The 18,750-nt window shown below is 42.6% G+C and overlaps 1 protein-coding gene across 1 annotated transcript; it reads right to left on the reverse strand.

The window, feature by feature from the left end:
* rnf180a (ring finger protein 180a) lies at positions 1-10,909 on the reverse strand. The gene is made up of 4 exons (XM_033619092.2): positions 9,783-10,909; positions 3,424-3,661; positions 2,348-2,473; positions 1-300 (listed from the first exon to the last, which is right to left on the reverse strand). Exons 1-4 carry the CDS (start codon positions 10,806-10,808, stop codon positions 95-97), a joined length of 1,596 nt encoding a protein of 531 aa, XP_033474983.2. The 5' UTR covers positions 10,809-10,909; the 3' UTR covers positions 1-94.
* Positions 10,910-18,750: the final 7,841 nt, after the last annotated feature.

Raw genomic sequence — 18,750 nt, forward strand, 5'->3', positions numbered from 1 at the left:
GCTGCTTCATCTTTAATTCCTTATTCTACCCTCATCCTTCAGTACCTCCAACCTGTCCTCTCTCTTTGTTGCTCCAACATTGTTGCCAGGTCTGTCAAAAAGAAGGGAAGAAGAGGTAGCAGAGGAAGCAGAATATGAAGAAGCCTATAACCCAGTTGACTGAGTAGATGTAGATGATGACCATGTCCATGTCAAAGTGCCAGCCTCGAGAGTCATCCTCAAAGTCCAGAGTGTCCAGACGGTAGCCTCCTCCATGGGGGAACTGACGTCTGGCTATGGGACTGGACTGCCTCTGGAAGCCTGGTTGGGACGACAAAGGAGGCATCTCACCTGGTGATTTTCATTTAAGTGACACTCCACTCAAAATCTAAAAAAAAAATGGCTGTAAAATGTGTCTAAAGTAATTTTTTCCTTACTTGAATTCAGCTTCAGTGGATTTTAATACTGATAAGTTTTCATGGTGAAAAAAAGCATCAAAATGTGAAGCTGTAGCTACTGCTCGAGACATCAAGGTCACGCCCTTGGCAATATTTCTGGGAAATTAGGAGGTTCAGTGACACAAAGAGATGTTTCCATTCTGTCATCACAGAAAAACAGAGTAGTTTTTAAAGGGATGGCTCACCTCAAAATCAAAAATACATGTTTTCCTCATACCTGCAGTGCTATTTATCAATCTCAACAGCAATGTCTCAGAAATCATGCGCTGTACATGCAATCACCGGTTATTCGAGTTAATCTACAGACCTTATTGTGAGCAGTTTTCTCTGTACTGAACTACATCCACCAGCCATACCACTGCACAGAGGGAAGCGTGAATCTACTCATGGATGAGAGGCTCGTGGTCGTAACAGCTTGGATGTAAACATTAATGGCGTCCTCCTTGGCTAAGCTCTAATGTAAGCTAGCTCAGTGGTGCTAGGTGAGCTAGCAGTGGATGCACGCTTCCTTCTGCACAGTGATACGGTTGGTGAATGTAGTCCTGTAGAAAAAAAAAATGGTTCCTACATGAAACTGCTCACAACAAGGTCTGTGGATTATCTTGAATAACCAGGTCATGATTTCTGGACAGAGACATTGCTGTTAAATTTTAAATGTATTTTTATTTTATCTATTTCTATTTTATTTTATTTTATTTCATTTTATTTTGTTATATTTTATTTCATTTTATTTTATTTTATTTTGTTATATTTTATTTCTATTTTATTTTATTTTGTTATATTTTATTTTATTTTATTTTAATTGTATTGTATTTAATTTTATTTATTTATTATCTGTTTAGTTTTTGGTGCTTTGAGTACCTCAAGCTGAGGGCTATCTGGTTCAATTATATTCAAGAGAAGGCAGTCCTCTCTACAGTTGATATCTCCAACACTCTGCAACTCATAGCAAAACAATCTAGATTGATCAATAGTGCTACAGGTAAGAGTAAAAATATGTATTTTAGATTTGGGGGTTAATGGTCCCTTTAATCCTCAACATTGGTGTACAGCTCACTACTGACTTATTCACCCTGTCCCCTAAAAATACACTTAGAAACTACTAATTTGGGTGTTTGGACCAAGAGGAGGTGGCAAGTGTAGTACATTTACTCATGTACCAGACTTACTGTAAGTACATTATTATTTATTTTTGGCGCTTTGAGCACCACAAGCTGAGTGCCATCTAGTTCTATCATATTTAAGAGAAGGCAGACACAGGTTAAGAGGAAAAATGTGTCTTTTGATTTTAGGGTGAACTGTCCCTTAAAGAGTAATTCAGCGTTTTTTTAATACAAGATTTTTTATAGAGTTTAACTGGTGTGTAGTCAAAGTGTCTTCAACGATGTTGAAAAAAAGTATCACTTAACTTCTCCACTTTCCATCCATATGCTCAATTTTATTCCAAACAACCATTATATTTGCCAAAATATGTCTTCATACATTGCATTGATGTAGTGCTACTACTTTCCTTACTCATATTTTACTGAAGGTAATTGCTCCCGTAACAGTAGAGTGTTTAATACTGAAGGAGAGATTTACATTTCTTCAATTAGTGGCACAACATCAGTGGATGGGTTAGAAACTGATTTTGGGGAATAGTGAAGATATACTCCAAGAATTCTGTGTATGATTAAAAAAAATACGTGTGTGCAGGAAAGGCAGCCACTCAAACTTGCATTGTGTATGCTACGAGGCTGGAGCAATGTGTTAAATACGTTTAGGATAAATACGTAGCAGGTATACTTGTGTTACTCTGTCACTTACGAGGAGAAAAGCAGTTGCAAATGTGTCCTACTGCTGCTGGTATTTTGCCAAATCTGATGATCTGACATCAGATAACTTTCATGTATTGGGAATTAAAAACTTGCCTCCAAAGATACGGAAGAGTTTTCTGCAGCTTGGTAGAGGCCACTTTGCACAACTTGCTTTCTGGAAGTTCTGTTTCCGGGAGAGGTATTCCTTTGGGAAGAATGTCCTCGCTGTTTGATTTAGCTCTGTAAGAAAGACAAGGTGACAAACTACAAATGAACATCTCACTCCACATCTTGATTCTCTGGATAGATGATGTTTGATTTATTCAATAGATTAAAAAAAAGCAGCAGATGCAGCATCACCAGACTCCCTCATTTTCTCCTTGTTCTGTTTCCGTGTATGACCTTGGCTTTGGTAATCAACACAAGAATCTAATCTACAATGCTTGTCACCTAATCACTCACAAGGACCCTTAGTGTGTCTGCAGCCCTCATAACCACGGCCACTCTGCCTTTTATGGCCACAGCAGTGTCCCTGCCGCTCACTGTCTCCTACATACATCCAGAAGTAGGCCAAAGTGAATCACAGAGCGTCATTATTTATTCATAGATTTGTCCAAATCTGAATACGTCTCATGTAATCAGCGGCACTGATCACGAGGTTACATAAAATAAGTATGTCATTACACAGCATATGTGCAGAAATATTCATATTACGGCACATACTGTAGCATTGTTGTGTAAAGACATTACATATAAGATTATATTGCAATGCATTCTCCACACATAAGGAATACTACTTCTTATTTCCATCTGAAAGCGCTAATAAAAGTGTTCAGATCATGTTTGAGTTTGTCTTCTCGGCCTGGGTGACTCATCTGGTCAGAGCTGAACTAAAGGTCTAGTCTGCTCCCTATGGGACATCTGCAGCTGGGCCCTCTGAACAATCTGCAGATACAGAATATTATCTGTACAGCAGAAGTAAGAATACACATATAGCTACAAATACAAGTACGCTTTCCCTGTCATGGATCATTTTAGTCCAGACAACATTTTGCTGGCGTATTTCCAGCTGTATTTTTATCCATCTCACATTATTTAATCTAGAATGCTGAGTAGAGTCTTAAGTAGAGGCGATAAGTATTTCAAATCATGTGAATTGTAAGCCAAGTGCTTTCTGCCCATTAGCTCACCCTTCTGGAAGAAGACGTGTGTGATGATTGTTCTGCAGAGGGGGCAGGGGGTGTTGGTGGGGCTGTTCTTCGCCAGCGTCCTCAGACAGGGTTCACAGAAGATGTGGTTGCAGGGGTGACACATGTAAGGGCTGAAGTACACGTCCAAGCACACGGCGCAGATGTAACCTTCTCTGTCACCGGCGCTCATGTCCTCGTCATCCTCACTGCTGCTGCTGGATGGGTTCCCTGTTGAGCTCTGGGTGAGGGGGGGCAGGTAGGGGGAGAAAAGATAGATAGATGATGTAAGATGATTAACATTTATGTGTATATACAGTTACTTTATTAGCATTCGGGACGGACACGGTCAGCAGCAATACTCAGGTAGGCTGTGGTGTTTAAACCATGCTCAGTTGGTACTAAGGGGCACCAAGTGTGCCAAGAAAATATCCCCCACACCATTACACCACCACCAGCAGCCTGAACCGTTGATACAAGGCAGGATGGATCCATGCTTTCATGTTGTTTACGCCAAATTCTGACCCCACCATCTGAATGTCGCAGCAGTAATAGAGACTCATCAGACCAGGCGACGTTTTTCCAGTCATCTATTGTTCAGTTTTGGTGAGCCTGTGTGAATTGTAGCCTCAGTTTCCTGTTGTTAGCTGACAGGAGTGGCACCTGGTGTGGTCTTCTGCTGCTGTAGTCAGTTCAAAGTCACTTAAATCACCTTTCTTCCTCATTCTGATGCTCAGTTTGAACTTCAGCAGGTCGTCTTGACCATTGTGTACATGCCTAACTTCATAAATTTGCTGCCACGTGATTGGCTGATTAGCAATTTGTGTTAATGAGCAGTTCAGGTGTACCTAATAAAGTGGCTGGTGAGTGTACATGCATGTGTTCATCTACAAGCCTTTGTATACAGTATAAAGTCTGGGTATGTGTTGGTTTTTATGTGTTTTGGATTCGATTAAAATCTGAAAGGGCCAAGATAGACTTTTCTGATACTATTTAAAATGAAACCGAACAAAGAACAAATAGAATTTTGGAAGATAATTCATCCCTTTTCTCTCCTTCTGTCCATAAAATCTAAAGTCACAATGGCAAACCCATTTCTGCAGGGTTAAGTCTACATGGAATGAGCTTCAACAGATTACGTATCAAGTAAAAGAGTAAAGGAGAACAATCCAGAAATCTGACCCTCGTATATGAGGTCCTGAGCACATTATCAGGATGTCACTGCACCCACCGACAAAAAAACATATATAAGTGAAAATGTCCTCTTTTGCCGTCCTCTTGAGATTCTGTTTAAAATATTCTCCACTTTAATACACCCTGTTTGATGAGTGTAAATGTCTTTGACAGCCACCTGCACAGCATTATAATATGTGTGAGGACATGAGGGTGTCAGGTGTGAGCTCAGCAGAGTGAAATGTCTACCTGCCTACATTTTCTCACTTCTTACTGTAAAGCATAAACATTGTTCGTTAGAGAGATTTGACCCCGACGCTGGCCCTAATTCCAACTCCATTCACTTCATAGAAAACAGAAAGGTGTTGCATCTCTCCGGCTCGAGTTTTTCCATTAGGCAAAGTGTGACTCACACAATTCTGTAAGATAAAACAGTTTGTTTACGCTGCAGCTAGCCTGTCCTCTGTTTACCTTTTTAATCTAGTTTGAATCCTTTTACTTCATACGGCACAATACATCTGCCGCCCCCACTGCTCTAATCCCTCTCATCTCCTCAGCAGTCAACTTGCCCTCCCTCCCGGGTGCCTCTGCACCTAAATCCACACTCAGCATTTCCAAATTCCAGCTACAAGTCATATGAGAGGAAGTACTAAAACTCATTTTGAGAGCAGTATACGAGGCCCCTCAAGTCCCCCGTCTCCTCCTCAGACCTGTATCAGGCAGACCCAGAGGACTGGAGTCTGAAGCCGCAGTCTTGAAAAAGCCTGGGGGTCGTTTCCAGAGTAATTACCACTCTCTCACCCAGGGGGAGCTCCAGGGACTTCCATGTCGCACCAATCCTGCCTCCCAAGGTGTGTCATTAACACAGAGGAGAGAGCACAGAGCGCACAGCTCCCAAGTAATCATGGCCACTGAGGCTCTCCTGTGGCAACATGCACTGTAACATGACACCTTTGTCTTGGTTACATCGGTAAATGTGTACATAGGTAAATAAATCCCATTCATTATCACAGGTAGGCCAAAATAAATCAAGATATTTTTGTAGACATGCAATAAACCTCTTCTTTTTTTATCACCTTATGGCTTGTTGTGACTGATAGAGCTGCTGCAACTGAAACAAACAAATTTCATATAAACGTAAAGGAAATATAGTTCTTTTAGAAAAGCAATAAAAGTTTCTGAAGAACTACAAACAGCAAATGAAACCACATTTCAGCTTCCGTGCCGCAGCTGGATAAAGTAACAAAACCATCCAGCACTAATTGCCTCTCCATCACGCAGGATGAAACCACTTCCTGTGGGAAACCGGATGATTGTAACATTAGCTCTGAACTTTAGCCTCCGAATAATGTATGCAAAAAGTACAGCCGGATATTGTACTCAGAAATAGTTAAATGAGATTCTATCAGGGGGTGAAAGCAACTTTTTTTCACAAACAAATGACGCATGTGGGCAGTAAAGCTTTATGAAATCTACGAATATGTGAGGACAAGTGAGAAAAAACATTGTCGAGCTGCCCTTGAGAAGTATCCCAAAGCCCCAAGTGTGATTCCTAATAGCAGAAATGCTGTGCTTGTAGTGAGCAGCTCCCAAGTGAGAATGTGTGTAACTGTGCGAGTGCAAAGTTGGATAAAGCTGAGGAAAGAGCATGCACACTCAATAAGCCTTGATAATGATAAATGACCAAGTAAGCTCATTCAATTTCCTCTGTATAAAAAGAAAGTTTAGAGGAGTAGCTGGACAAACACGCTTAGTCACTTTTACTCTGAGAGTTCAGTGAGACAATCAATTCCACTCAAGCATGGAGCTTAGCTTAGCATAAACACTGGAAGCCGGGGAAGCAGCTAACCTGGCTTTAAATATGTGGCTACCAGCACCTTAAATGATGTCAAATATGCTGAATGTGCTGTTGCTCTCCTCCACACACACAGCCACAGCCACACAAGAGCACACTGACAAATATACTGTAAAACTTCAACTGAAAGCCCAGTCCCTTTTACTAGCCCTGTGTTGCTTGCCTGGTCTGGTTGCCAAGCGTTTCATTTTCTTTACAGAATCAAAATCAGAATCGTGTGCCAGGTGCTGTAATCCTCGAGTGCTGTAATTTTTTCTCTGATGCGCTGTCCATTGGAGCTAGATCAAATGAAGGATTCATAATTGTTATATGATCTGAAGCCTAATTTTTATATAAATAATATTCATACTGGTTTAAATAAACAGTTTGATTGTATTTCCCATTTTTCCTGAACAACAGTTTTGTGTGAAAGGATTTAAAGGCCTGTCCCAAATACAGGCTCATTGATTTCAGTGATTTAAGCAAATAATAGCCTGGACTATTAATTGAAGTGTTATGGCAGGTGACTTTCCTCAGGGGAGAGGAGATGAGGTCTGCCCAAAAAGCTGCTAGATTTGTTGCTTGGCACATTTTTGGAAAAAAAGAAAAAAAAAAAAATACTAAATTAGCAAAACTGTGCTGGTTGCCAGGGAGAAGTTAGCCTACAGCACATACCTCACTGCATTTGGTCAGTTTACTTTAAAAATGTAGTGAGTTACTAAATGCAATTTACATAGCCATTTTTGTAATTTTAATGTAATCAATTAGATTACAAAATATATATTTAATCTTAATACTTATGGATACCTTTTGTGTTACTTCAAAATCAACATTAAAACTATTGCACCTTGTACTGAAATAATGGACACAGCCACAAAAATTTGAGATCCACAAATACAAACCCAAAGACTGCTGCTGCTTAAACCTTTCACATTACTTCAACACTATTCTTTTTACTCCTGCCAGGGCCGCCACAAAGTGAAGCACTTGTCTTAAAAAAAATACTGCATGACATACATGCCTTAATTTGGTTAATTTAGCATTTCATATTGGCATGACATATTTTAAAGAGGTAATAAAAATGTAGTCAAGTAATCCTTGACAATGTAACTAAAATCTAAAGTAATCCCAATTACATATGATCCTTTACTATCCAAACCTGCTTGTAAAAACACAATTTACCTATGTAACTTTAATGTAATGTCTAGGTTAAAAAAAAATAAACAATTGAGATATAAAAAGTGTATGGGTTCATTTTTAAAAATGTTAAATGCAATGATATTTTATACTGATGATACTTGCATATTTTTTTTAACTTTGGAGACCTAAAATAATCTAATCACAGTCCAGCTACAAAAGATGGCAACTGTAGATATGCGAGACTCTTACGAGCCGCTTCAAAATATTCTTGTCTCGCTTTTTTATTTTGTGACAATGCTGTTGTTATTATGTGATTAGGCACAAGAACACTTGGTTAGGGTTAGGGAAAGATAATCTTTTACGCTAAAATGATCACTTTAAACATGGAAAATTAAATCTTGAGGGAGTTTTCACAAATCTGGGTTACCATCTAGACAGGACCATAATCACCATCTGACCTGAGCTATGTAGGCTACTTAACATACAGGCATGAGAGTGGTATCAATCATCTCATCTAACTAAGAAGTTTCTACCTTCTGGCTCTTGGCGCTTACTTAGTCTCGCTCACCAGACCTGGCTGCGCCAAGTCTCACTTTAAGGTTGGAGAAAAAACGCCCCAGCTTTTTTATTCCTTTCAACCAATCACAGTTGTTCTGGGCGGTGCCACAGCAAGGTGTGCTTGCAAAAATATTGCCGGGGGGAAACAGGTTTTGGTGTAACACGCCCACAAAAATATTGCCTACAGGACGCGAACCATGGCAGAAAACATCAAGATCAAACACCGCAAAAGTTAGTAAAGGACATGTTGAAAACTGTATTTAAGAGTCTGAGCCGGGATTGCCTGCACATGGCTCTCAACATGGAGGTGGCTGTACTGGCAGCTAGCAGGTGCTAACAGCGTGAACAGTGCTAACAGCAACACTGGTGACAGAGCTGCGAAGCTGGGGAGGGGACCAAAGGGTTGGGTGTTATGCTTCCACAACGACGGCGTAATGGGTGTTACCCACCGTATGATGGCAGTGCAGAGTGGCGGCAATTAGCTAGCCAGTGGGATACGCACACATGAACTCACATACATGAACATGCATGCATGACCCGGCCAGCAATGCAACAACAAACAGAGAAGCTCAGATTACAACACACAAAGAGGGACTGTGACTTCATTCTCTGCTCAGGACACCATTACTCCACTATATCTTCACCATAGTAAATAATGATTGCTGCTATATTAATGCTCTGAATGTTGTATACAGCACCTTTAACTATAAACAATATCATCAGCAGGACGGCATTGAATTAGGAAATGGAATCGTCTGTGTTTCAAAGCAACTAATTCTATTCAGCTCTCTCTAATTCAGCAGTCAGAATAATTTCAATCCACCAACGTGACTGCAGATCTGCAGCAGCCAATCAAAACAGAATCTGCTCTTTTGTCTGGTTGTTTTTGAAGGGCTCTCCACCCAAGCCTCATCATGCAACTAATTCAGATCTAACCCCACTTTAAACCGCACAGACAATGGCTATTGAGATGAGCTGGGTGCTGATAGGGCTGTCGAGAGTCAGACTCTAGATGGAGTGAACACATACAGACACACAAACACACGTGGAGCCACACACAGTCACATAAAGTGCCATAAATAGAAACAGTGAAAAGCAATATTTAAGTCCGCTTTTTGTGCCTATTGCGTCGCACCACACACACAAACACACACACACACACACACACACACACAGAGAACTCCTACTTGCATTAGCCTTCCATCCTAAAATGTAAATAGACCTTTAAGTGGATCAGTTAGGTCATTTAAGGCTGAAGTGCCTCGAGACTTGAGCAACTTGAGAGTATCCTAAAGTTTCCAAAGTATCCTGCTAATGCAAACGGAAAAAGACTGCAGACGAAGATGGCAACATTCGATTTGGTAAATGAAAAAAATGTGTGTCATTCAGCGGCAGATAATTGCCCCTGCTTCTCAGCGGCCACATTAAAAAATCACAACGCTTTAATAGTTAATAAATGATTTGCATTGTATTAACATAGTATTAATTGGGAGAGAGAAATGAATTATTCAGTGGTTTAATCACCCGCTCTGTGGCTCTTCTCGAAGCACACAAAGATGTGAGGTAGCTGCTTGATGTTAATCCTAAAATCACTGGCAAAACATTTGGTAAAAGACGTCAGTGTGAAATTCAATTCTGAGTTAATTGTGTCATTCACCTGTCTGCTCTCCTGCAGTTGACTCTGTCTCCACCTCTCCCTCCTTCTCTGCCTCCTCCTCAGACACTTAATCCTGTTCTTCTCCCTTTTGCTCATCCTCCTCTCCCCAAAAGGAACACAAGGTGGCACCACTGCCGAGGTCATGCTTTGACCCATCACCTCCATCACACCACTGCCTCCTTCCCCGCCATCTTCCACGCCGTCCCCCTCTTCTTCTTCCTCTTCCTCCTCTTCTTCTTCTCCCAGCTCTGAGCTGGTGAGAGGTGGGATGTGACGCTGACGGCTTTGAGACAATCGTCCAGTTGCTGCCCCCGTCTTCACCTCCGCCCAGAATGGATCTAGCTCTCTGGATGAACTAAATGGGTAGCGGTGCGGGTCTCCTGTAGCTGTCCTGGATGAAAGTCTTTCAGGGGACAGAGGTGTGGACCTGGTTTGGATGGGAGGCTGAGGGAGAGCAGAAGACGTGGACCTCGATGCTGGCCGAGGAGACTGGGGGTTTAAATTGGCGGTGCTGGTCCGGGTGCAGCCAGTACTGGGAGGTCTGGGACATGTGTTTCCTCTCTGCGAGTTGTTTGACCCTTCTCCAACTTCCAAGTTGCTATTTAATGGGATGTCAGAATTACTGCTGGACAAACTCTCAGTACTTCCTCTTCCCTGGCCTCCATCTCCAAATGTCTCTGTTCTTTCTGTCTTCCTCTGCCTTTGTTTACCTCTTTCCTTGCTTCCTACGTGTTCAACATTTTGTCTCTCCTCCTCCCTGTCTCCCTCTCTCCATCTTCCTCTGTTGTCCCTGCTGCAGGTCTTCCTGTGTGCTTTCCTCCCTGGCAGGGCAGGTCTCACCAGCTGCTCCACACTGCTCGACCTCCCCTCTCCCGCTGGATCAGCGCTCGTCAGCCTAGGTCTCACTGCCTTTAAGCACGGGATATAAGTCTCATTGTTGCTGTTTCCTTCACCGGCATCCTCACTTCCACGTCCCCCAACTTGGCTTGAGCCATTTACACCAGAGGCTCCCGCACGGAAGCTCATGATGGCGCCTTTGAGCCCCTCAGTCACCGGCAGAGCACATCTGATGCGACTTCAACCAGCTAGCCTGGTCTTTCCGCTGTCATCTTTCCCTAAGTCTTCTCTCTGCCTCCCACTCCTTCTGGATGTACAGGTTCAAACTCTTTTTCTAAGAGCCAGAGGGACTGTTCCAGTGTAGAGGAGGTGAGCAGTGCAGCCCTCTGGTCCTGGCCTATCCTGTCCCTGTTAGCCCCCCTGGGACATTCCACACTGTTGACAAAGACAAAGTCCCCCTGGTGAGCCCCATCACAATAGGTGCACTGTTCACGGCCTCACTATTGTCCTGTGTGACCTATAGAAAACACACTGCTATGCAACCACTGAATACACAAAAAATAAGGTGAAAAAACCAGAGCCACCTTTTTTTCTCACGTCCATGACCATGGTGTCAGCTTTTTTCACCCTGGGGTTTACAGAAAGAACAGTTTGTGTGTGTGTATCTGTGTCTGTGTGAGTCTGTAGTTGTCAAGATAAATGTTAATCCTCAGACTGTTCCATATTTGATGTCTAATTTTTTGTTTCTGTTGGTGCATCGTTTCCAAAGACTTCCTGTTTGCTTGTACCTAAGAAACTTCTAGCCCCAAAGAAAATCTAAATGTATTTGATGAAAAATGTCAGGATAACTCATTCAATGACAGTCTGATCTGACAACCTGCTTCATTGTTTCCAAATAGAGAGACTGAGAAGAAACAGGCAAGTCTTTGTCCGAAGGTTAAACACAACACAAAACATTAGCACCGAAGATTATTATGGGTGAGGTTAACTTAAGGTTCACTGAACTATAAAACACATCATGCGACTACTGAGAACATTTTTCTGACTTTATATGACATAGATGTCCATGACTAAGTTAAAAACTCTGATTTCTGATATTCTACGATGAACTGAAAGTGATCTAAATGAAATACTATTTTTCTTTATTCTAAAGTTGAATAACAAAACAATAAATAACTATTTAAGACCTACCATCACCCATTATTTTAAGAAGCCAAGCAACTCTTACGGTTATATCTAATTGAGGAGAAAAACAGGAGTGGGTACTTTCTAGAAAATTATCTTTAATTATCAATCATGAATTACATGATAGTCCATTCTAAGGCATCCATTTTCATCTGCTTAACTGGGGCCAGGTCACGGGGGCAGCAGGCCAAGCAAAGCACCCCAGACGTCCCTCTCCCCAGCAACGCTTTCCAGCTCCTCCTGGGGGACCCCAAGGCGTTCCCAGGCCAAATGAGATATGTCATCCCTCCAGTGTGTTCTGGGTCTGCCCCGGGGCCTCCTACCAGTGGCACGTGCGAAGCAAAGGAGCAGCTGCTCTACTCCGAGCTCCCTCCTGATGTCTGAGCTTCTCACCCTATCTCTAAGGCTGAGCCCAGCCACCCTTGTGAGGAAACTCTTTTCAGCCGCTTATAACCACAATCTCAGTTTTTTTGGTCAGAACCCAGAGCTCATGAGCATAGGTGAGGGTTGGGATGTAGATGGATCAGTAAATGGAAAGCTCCTCAGATCTTCTGAAAATTCCCTAACTGGTTTGTCCTAATTTCAGGCTGAGGCCTTAAGATCATGCCTTTGGCTACCAACCTATGAAGCTTTGGACTATCCCAGGAGATGTGACTGTAAAATCACTCTTAAAAAACATTTGTGGGGGTACTGAGTAATCTTTTTTTTCATGTATTTTTGGCACTGTTTGTAAATTGTCCTAATTTTTTTAATGCTTTTTAACCTGTTGTCTTTACTTTTTTCCTACAATATAATCGCATATCACTTTTTTTTTTAATCCCCTGCCCTTAGTCAATTCATTTAGTACCCTTGTTATGAAAATGTATTATATGAAAAAATATATATGCACATTGTTACACAAAGTAGAGGGACAGGAAACATGGGGATGAAAGGGAGGGAGTGACATCCCAAAATCGAACCACAGATGGTGAAGTTACACGGTACGCCATCTAAATGACTATTAATTATTAATTTCATTATTCACTTATCATAATAATCAGTATCATTATTAATATGACTTGTTCTTTGGAGGAGCGGGGTCAGGGACATCTTGATTGATTCCTATCTGTACTTAAAATGCATGTGCATGACTTGCATTGGGCTCTCTGTCCACTACAGACAGCCATAACAAGATACCCAGGGATCCCATACCCCTCAGGTTCCCAAAAGCAACACATGTTGTGTTTTTTGTTTTGGTTATTTACCTAAATGCCCATTTGTTATGAAATGTGTACCCCTAAAGTGAAATCTCAACCAAGGCAGACACAGAGAGTTCTAAGAACTCACAGAGTTCAGTTCTGGAATAGGGACATCTTTGTGACATCACAGTGCAAATTCTAGTCTCCACAGTAAATAGGCCACAGAGATATCATCTCCACATGCCTACAAACATTTCTACAAGAGACCACTCGCACTAAGAAAACCAGTTTGGAAAGCCCAGAATACCAAAGACAACACCAGTCACCTCAGCTCACCTGAAACTGTTTGAACACAGACAGGTAAGTAAATGCACTTTATAGAAACCTAAGGAGTATACTGTGTCAGAGCTTAGAGATTAATTTGTGCAGTTTAAAAACAGTATGATATAATAATTAATATGAATATGGTGATGAAAATGTTTTTTAGTGAAGGAAATAATGTAAAACTGAAGCAGTGAGTGAGTTTCAGTGTGAGGTAGAGGACAGGTGCTGTCTGTTTATCTGTTGGGCTTTACACAGACACAAGATGAAAACTTTACAGCTATGATATCATATCAAATAATGTACCAGATAAATTATGTTAATGTAAGGCATATTTATTGTAAAATAACAAAAATAAAGCTTCATGTTTTATCAAACAGTGATTTTTTTGCAGTAGTTTTTACAAATATACCCAGCTTCAAACTCTGTGAACTCAGTGAATGTATCCTGCAGTTCTGCTCTAAAAGCAGACCACAGATTCATCCCCCTTAAGCTGGAGGACTACATAGAGGCACCAGAACCCACTGAGGCTGTCACGACACCAGAGCACAGGTTCATCCCACTTAGGCTGGAGGACTACATCGAGGAAGAGGATCAGGCACTAGAGGACACCAGAGATGTTTCATCTCTGTCCTCTACAGGTCTGATCCCACCTGATCATCATGTTGCTGAGGTCACACAAATGATCAGCACTTACCAGGGCTCTGTGGACCAGTCTCAGCTTGACACTGAGGCAAAGAGGAGCAATCGTTTCTCTCGCTTCTTCAACATATTCTCAAAGGTGAGACAGTGTTTATACGTAAAAATCTAATCAGTGTTATCTTTTTATTGAACTGTACTCATTTATTTGTATTTCTGTACTCACGTGCTGGAGACAGAGGCAGAGGCTGTCCAGACACCAGAGCCCACTGAGGCTGTCAGGACACCAGAGGCCACGGTTGTTGAGGTCCTTACTGAGGACAATGATGTCACACCAGAGGAGATCAGGGACATCATTCCATCTCCACCCTCTGCCAGCTCACCCCCATCAGCTCTGCAAGTGGTTGAGATCCATCAGCCACAGAGCCAACTGCTGGCCAAACTCATGATTGACCTTGATGAGGAGGTGAGAGGTTCCCTGACCCTGAGCACATCGGGAAGACAATCCAAAGGCAAGAGGAAAAAGCTGCAGTGGAGGAGATGTTTCAGTGGATGGCGGAGGCATAAGATCCACCCAGCTCCACCAGAACATTTTGAGGAGGCCGTCAGGTCAGCCAGCGCTGACTTGACAGGTAGCACTGAAGACAGCTGCCAGACTCCCTGCCCTAAAGAGACATCCTCCTCCACCTCCTGCAGTTCTGCTCTATAAGCAGACCACAGATTCATCCCCCTTAAGCTGGAGGACTACATAGAGGCACCAGAACCCACTGAGGCTGTCACGACACCAGAGCACAGGTTCATCCCACTTAGGCTGGAGGACTACATCGAGGAAGAGGATCAGGCGCTAGAGGACACCAGAGATGTTTCATCTCTGTCCTCTACAGGTCTGATCCCACCTGATCATCATGTTGCTGAGGTCACACAAATGATCAGCGCTTACCAGGGCTCTGTGGACCAGTCTCAGCTTGACACTGAGGCAAAGAGGAGCAATCGCTTCTCTCGCTTCTTCAACATATTCTCAAAGGTAAGGAAGTGTTAACACAAAAAAATCTAATCAGTGAGACCATTTTTAAAAAGTACACAAGATCTGACCAGATAGGATGGTAGATGTTGAGTCCAGTTGTTTTTGACCTGAAGATGTCTCCTGATTGTTATCTTTTTATTGAACTGTACTCATTTATTTGTATTTCTATACTCATGTGTTGTTTTTGTTTCTATTACTCCTCAAACAGAATGAGAAGAAGGAGGAGAAGAAACCTTCAGACGAAAGTCTCACAAGGCAGCCTCCCTTTTGGAAGCAGCTGTTGAGCTGCAGTTCACGCTGCTTCAGGCTTGAAAACTGAACAGCAGGATCAGGACCAGCTTCAGCCACTGGCCTGACAATAATTTCTTTTATGATTTTAAATCCATTGTCCTTTGTTTTTACGACCTTTTATTAATGTATTATTCCACCATCAGTGAGGAGAGCGGGACGACATACCCCTCTCCTTGGTGTTGCTCTCCGGACTCTGAGATCTCAGAGATGGTCGAGCCATTTCATCAAAATATTGATGAGGTGGTTAGACAAGTGTGCCAAAGCTTCTTTTATCCAGAATATCTGGAGACAGAGACAGAGGCTGTCCAGACACCAGAGCCCACTGAGGCTGTCAGGACACCAGAGTCCACTGAGGCTGTCAGGACACCAGAGCCCACTGAGGCTGTCAGGACACCAGAGTCCACTGAGGCTATCAGGACACCAGAGTCCACCGAGGCTGTCAGGACACCAGATCCCACTGAGGCTGTCAGGACACCAGATCTCACTGAGGCTGTCAGGACACCAGAGCCCACTGAGGCTATCAGGACACCAGAGTCCACTGAGGCTATCAGGACACCAGAGCCCACTGAGGCTGTCAGGACACCAGAGTCCACTGAGGCTGTCAGGACACCAGAGCCCACTGAGGCTGTCAGGACACCAGATCCCACTGAGGCTATCAGGACACCAGAGCCCACTGAGGCTATCAGGACACCAGAGCCCACTGAGGCTGTCAGGACACCAGAGCCCACTGAGGCTGTCAGGACACCAGAGTCCACTGAGGCTGTCAGGACACCAGAGCCCACTGAGGCTGTCCAGACATCAGAGTCCACTGAGGCTGTCAGGACACCAGAGGCCACGGTTGTTGAGGTCCTTACTGAGGACAATGATGTCACACCAGAGGAGATCAGGGACATCGTTCCATCTCCACCCTCTGCCAGCTCACCCCCATCAGCTCTGCAAGTGGTTGAGATCCATCAGCCACAGAGCCAACTGCTGGCCAAACTCATGATTGACCTTGATGAGGAGGTGAGAGGTTCTCCGTCACTGAGAACACTGGGAAGACAATCCAAGGGCAAGAGGAAAAAGCTGCAGTGAAAGAGATGTTTCAGTGGACAGTTGGAGGCAGAAGATCCACCCAGCTCCACCAGAACATTTTGAGGAGGCCTTCAGGTCAGCCAGCGCTGACTTGACTGGTAGCACTGAAGACAGCTGCCAGACTCTCTGCCCTAAAGAGACGTCCTCCTCCACCTCCTGCAGTTCTGCTCTATAAGTATTGTTCTTTGTTGTTACAGTCTTTTATTAATCTGCCTCTGTAAATAAATAATTTGATATTGATATTTCTGGTAGTTTGTTGGACACTTACATCATAAGGGTTTAAAGGAACATGACAGAAGCAGTCAGTATAGGGCTGAGCCATGTTCTTGTACTGTATGTGCTTATTTACTAAGTGAATCCACTTTAAATATTAAGAGCAGCTTGTGACAGGCATTAGTTAGTTAACATTACACACTCAGGCAAAATCTTCAAACTTCTGCCCTCTGATAAAACACATCCATGTGTGACTGTGACTCAGCTTCTACTGAAAATTTTACTTTGGTGTTAAATGTGGCTAAAGGAGTTTAGTTAGTATTAAACTCATTTTAATTTTGAAGCTAACAGCAGCAGCAGAGTCAGTGAAGTTCAATGGGCGTGGAGAAGTGTGCTCATTTGTTAAGATTATCTTGAATAAATATAAACTTTTGTTTACCAAAGAGTTTATTTTCTGCAATAATCCAAAATCCAATGGAAAAATCCCACTGGCATTTTGTGAAGGGAACCAGGGTGACACTGCATCTGGTGTTGGCTAACAAATACACACAATCTCTGCACCACTCTATACAGATACATAACACATCAAAACAGGGTTGTTGTGGAACTCACAATGCTACCTGTTCCAGTAATAGTCTATGGACATCAGAAAAGCAGTAACAAGAATATTAAAAATACATGGGGCACAAACCAGGCGTGATAAGTCTCCCACAGCACACCTGCAGCAGAGCGCATCTATTTAAATCAACTGAAACTGCTACACTGACCACGAAAGTTGCACTAGCCCAAGCTAGCATCGCACGACTCTTCCTCTGGTTTTACACGGTTAGTCTATTTTTTTCTCTGTCTGTGGCTCCACGGCCCACCAAGGAGGAAAAATTACACAGAACTGTGTAAAAATGATTACAATGTATTTGAAAAGGATTTAGATGAATATCTCATTGTACCACAGCTGGAGTTAATCAATTCACTACCAGTTAATCTAGCCTTCACGTCCAAACCTTCCACAAACAATCACATTATCACTTGGCAAAACTCAGTACACACACACAACCCCGCTCCGCCCCACCTTCGTAACATGTCGCGTCGACGCCCCATGTACTCCTGCCATAACTGTAAAATAAGAAACCAAAGTAAATCAGTATGCAATTTCTAAATGAATTAGATTCTAACTAGCCTATATTGGCTGCTACAACAGCATGATAGAATTCCTAAAATATACTAATGGCTTTTACTATTGGTGTACCACCCCAAGACTTTCAGTGGCCCCATGTGGCCACCCCTGTGAAAAATTTATGGGGGCATCACTGCTTGTTTTGCCTCCAGGCCTGAGGTCGATGCTAACCAGCTTCATTTTATAATGAGTGTTAAGAGTAATGCATTGTCCATTTTATATGCAGTCGATGTTTGATATATTTTATGGATACAAATGTTGGAATATTTCATTGCCGTAACTACTGACTTGTAGTCACAAATATGTTCTGTTCTAGATTTTCCCTTTTAATTTTAATGCAGGGTTAAATTATCCTTCAATCTCAAACATAATCAGTATCACACACACACACACACACACACACACACACACAGTTTGCTTTTCATTGCTTCACCCATCTCCCCATCTCCCTCGGCAGCTCAACCCCATCTTGTTGCCTCATCCTTCCCACAGTGTATTACTCTGCCTCACACTCAAAATACTGATACAACATCGTCCATCATTTGCTGCAGTGCCGGCTGTGGACAGCAGATGGCAGCAGCTCTCCTCTCTGAGTTGTCATGGCGCTGTCCCTGGTCCTGAAACTGCCTCTCGCTCCAAAAGCTCTCAGCATGTTACCTTAGTCTAGATCCCGGTTCCAAATGCATTGTTGCGCCCTTACACACCCTGTTTCCACTTGTTTCTGAGTTTCTATTTAATGTATTTTGCTTATCGAAAAAAAGCATTTTGCTCATGAAGTTGGCTTGAACGACAAGTTCATCAGAAGTGATTTTTTTTCCAGATATTTCCACCTCGAATATCCCGCAGACAGATTTGACTTTTTTTGTAATAAATCAGTTAAGACATGTTAATCCTGACTGACACCTACCCTTTGAGTTGTAAACAAAAAGAAAATCCACAAAATGTAACATTCAGTGAGTCCAAAGACTTAAATAAAGGAGAGAGAAGAGGAGAGGGGAGCTCTGCGCCCTCATCGGCTGTCTGCAGTGAAAA

The sequence above is a fragment of the Epinephelus lanceolatus genome, chromosome 9, assembly GCF_041903045.1.
Source record: "Epinephelus lanceolatus isolate andai-2023 chromosome 9, ASM4190304v1, whole genome shotgun sequence".
Taxonomy (NCBI): domain Eukaryota; kingdom Metazoa; phylum Chordata; class Actinopteri; order Perciformes; family Serranidae; genus Epinephelus; species Epinephelus lanceolatus.

Bases quoted from the DNA above. Each gene is read 5' to 3' on its own strand.
- rnf180a (XM_033619092.2), bottom strand. From the start codon at position 10,808: ATGAGCTTCCGTGCGGGAGCCTCTGGTGTAAATGGCTCAAGCCAAGTT. The intron at 2,474-3,423 runs GTGAGCTAATGG...TCTTTCTTACAG, and splicing joins ACACGTCTTCTTCCAGAAGG to AGCTAAATCAAACAGCGAGG. The intron at 301-2,347 runs GCAAGTTTTTAA...CGTCCCAACCAG, and splicing joins ACTCTTCCGTATCTTTGGAG to GCTTCCAGAGGCAGTCCAGT.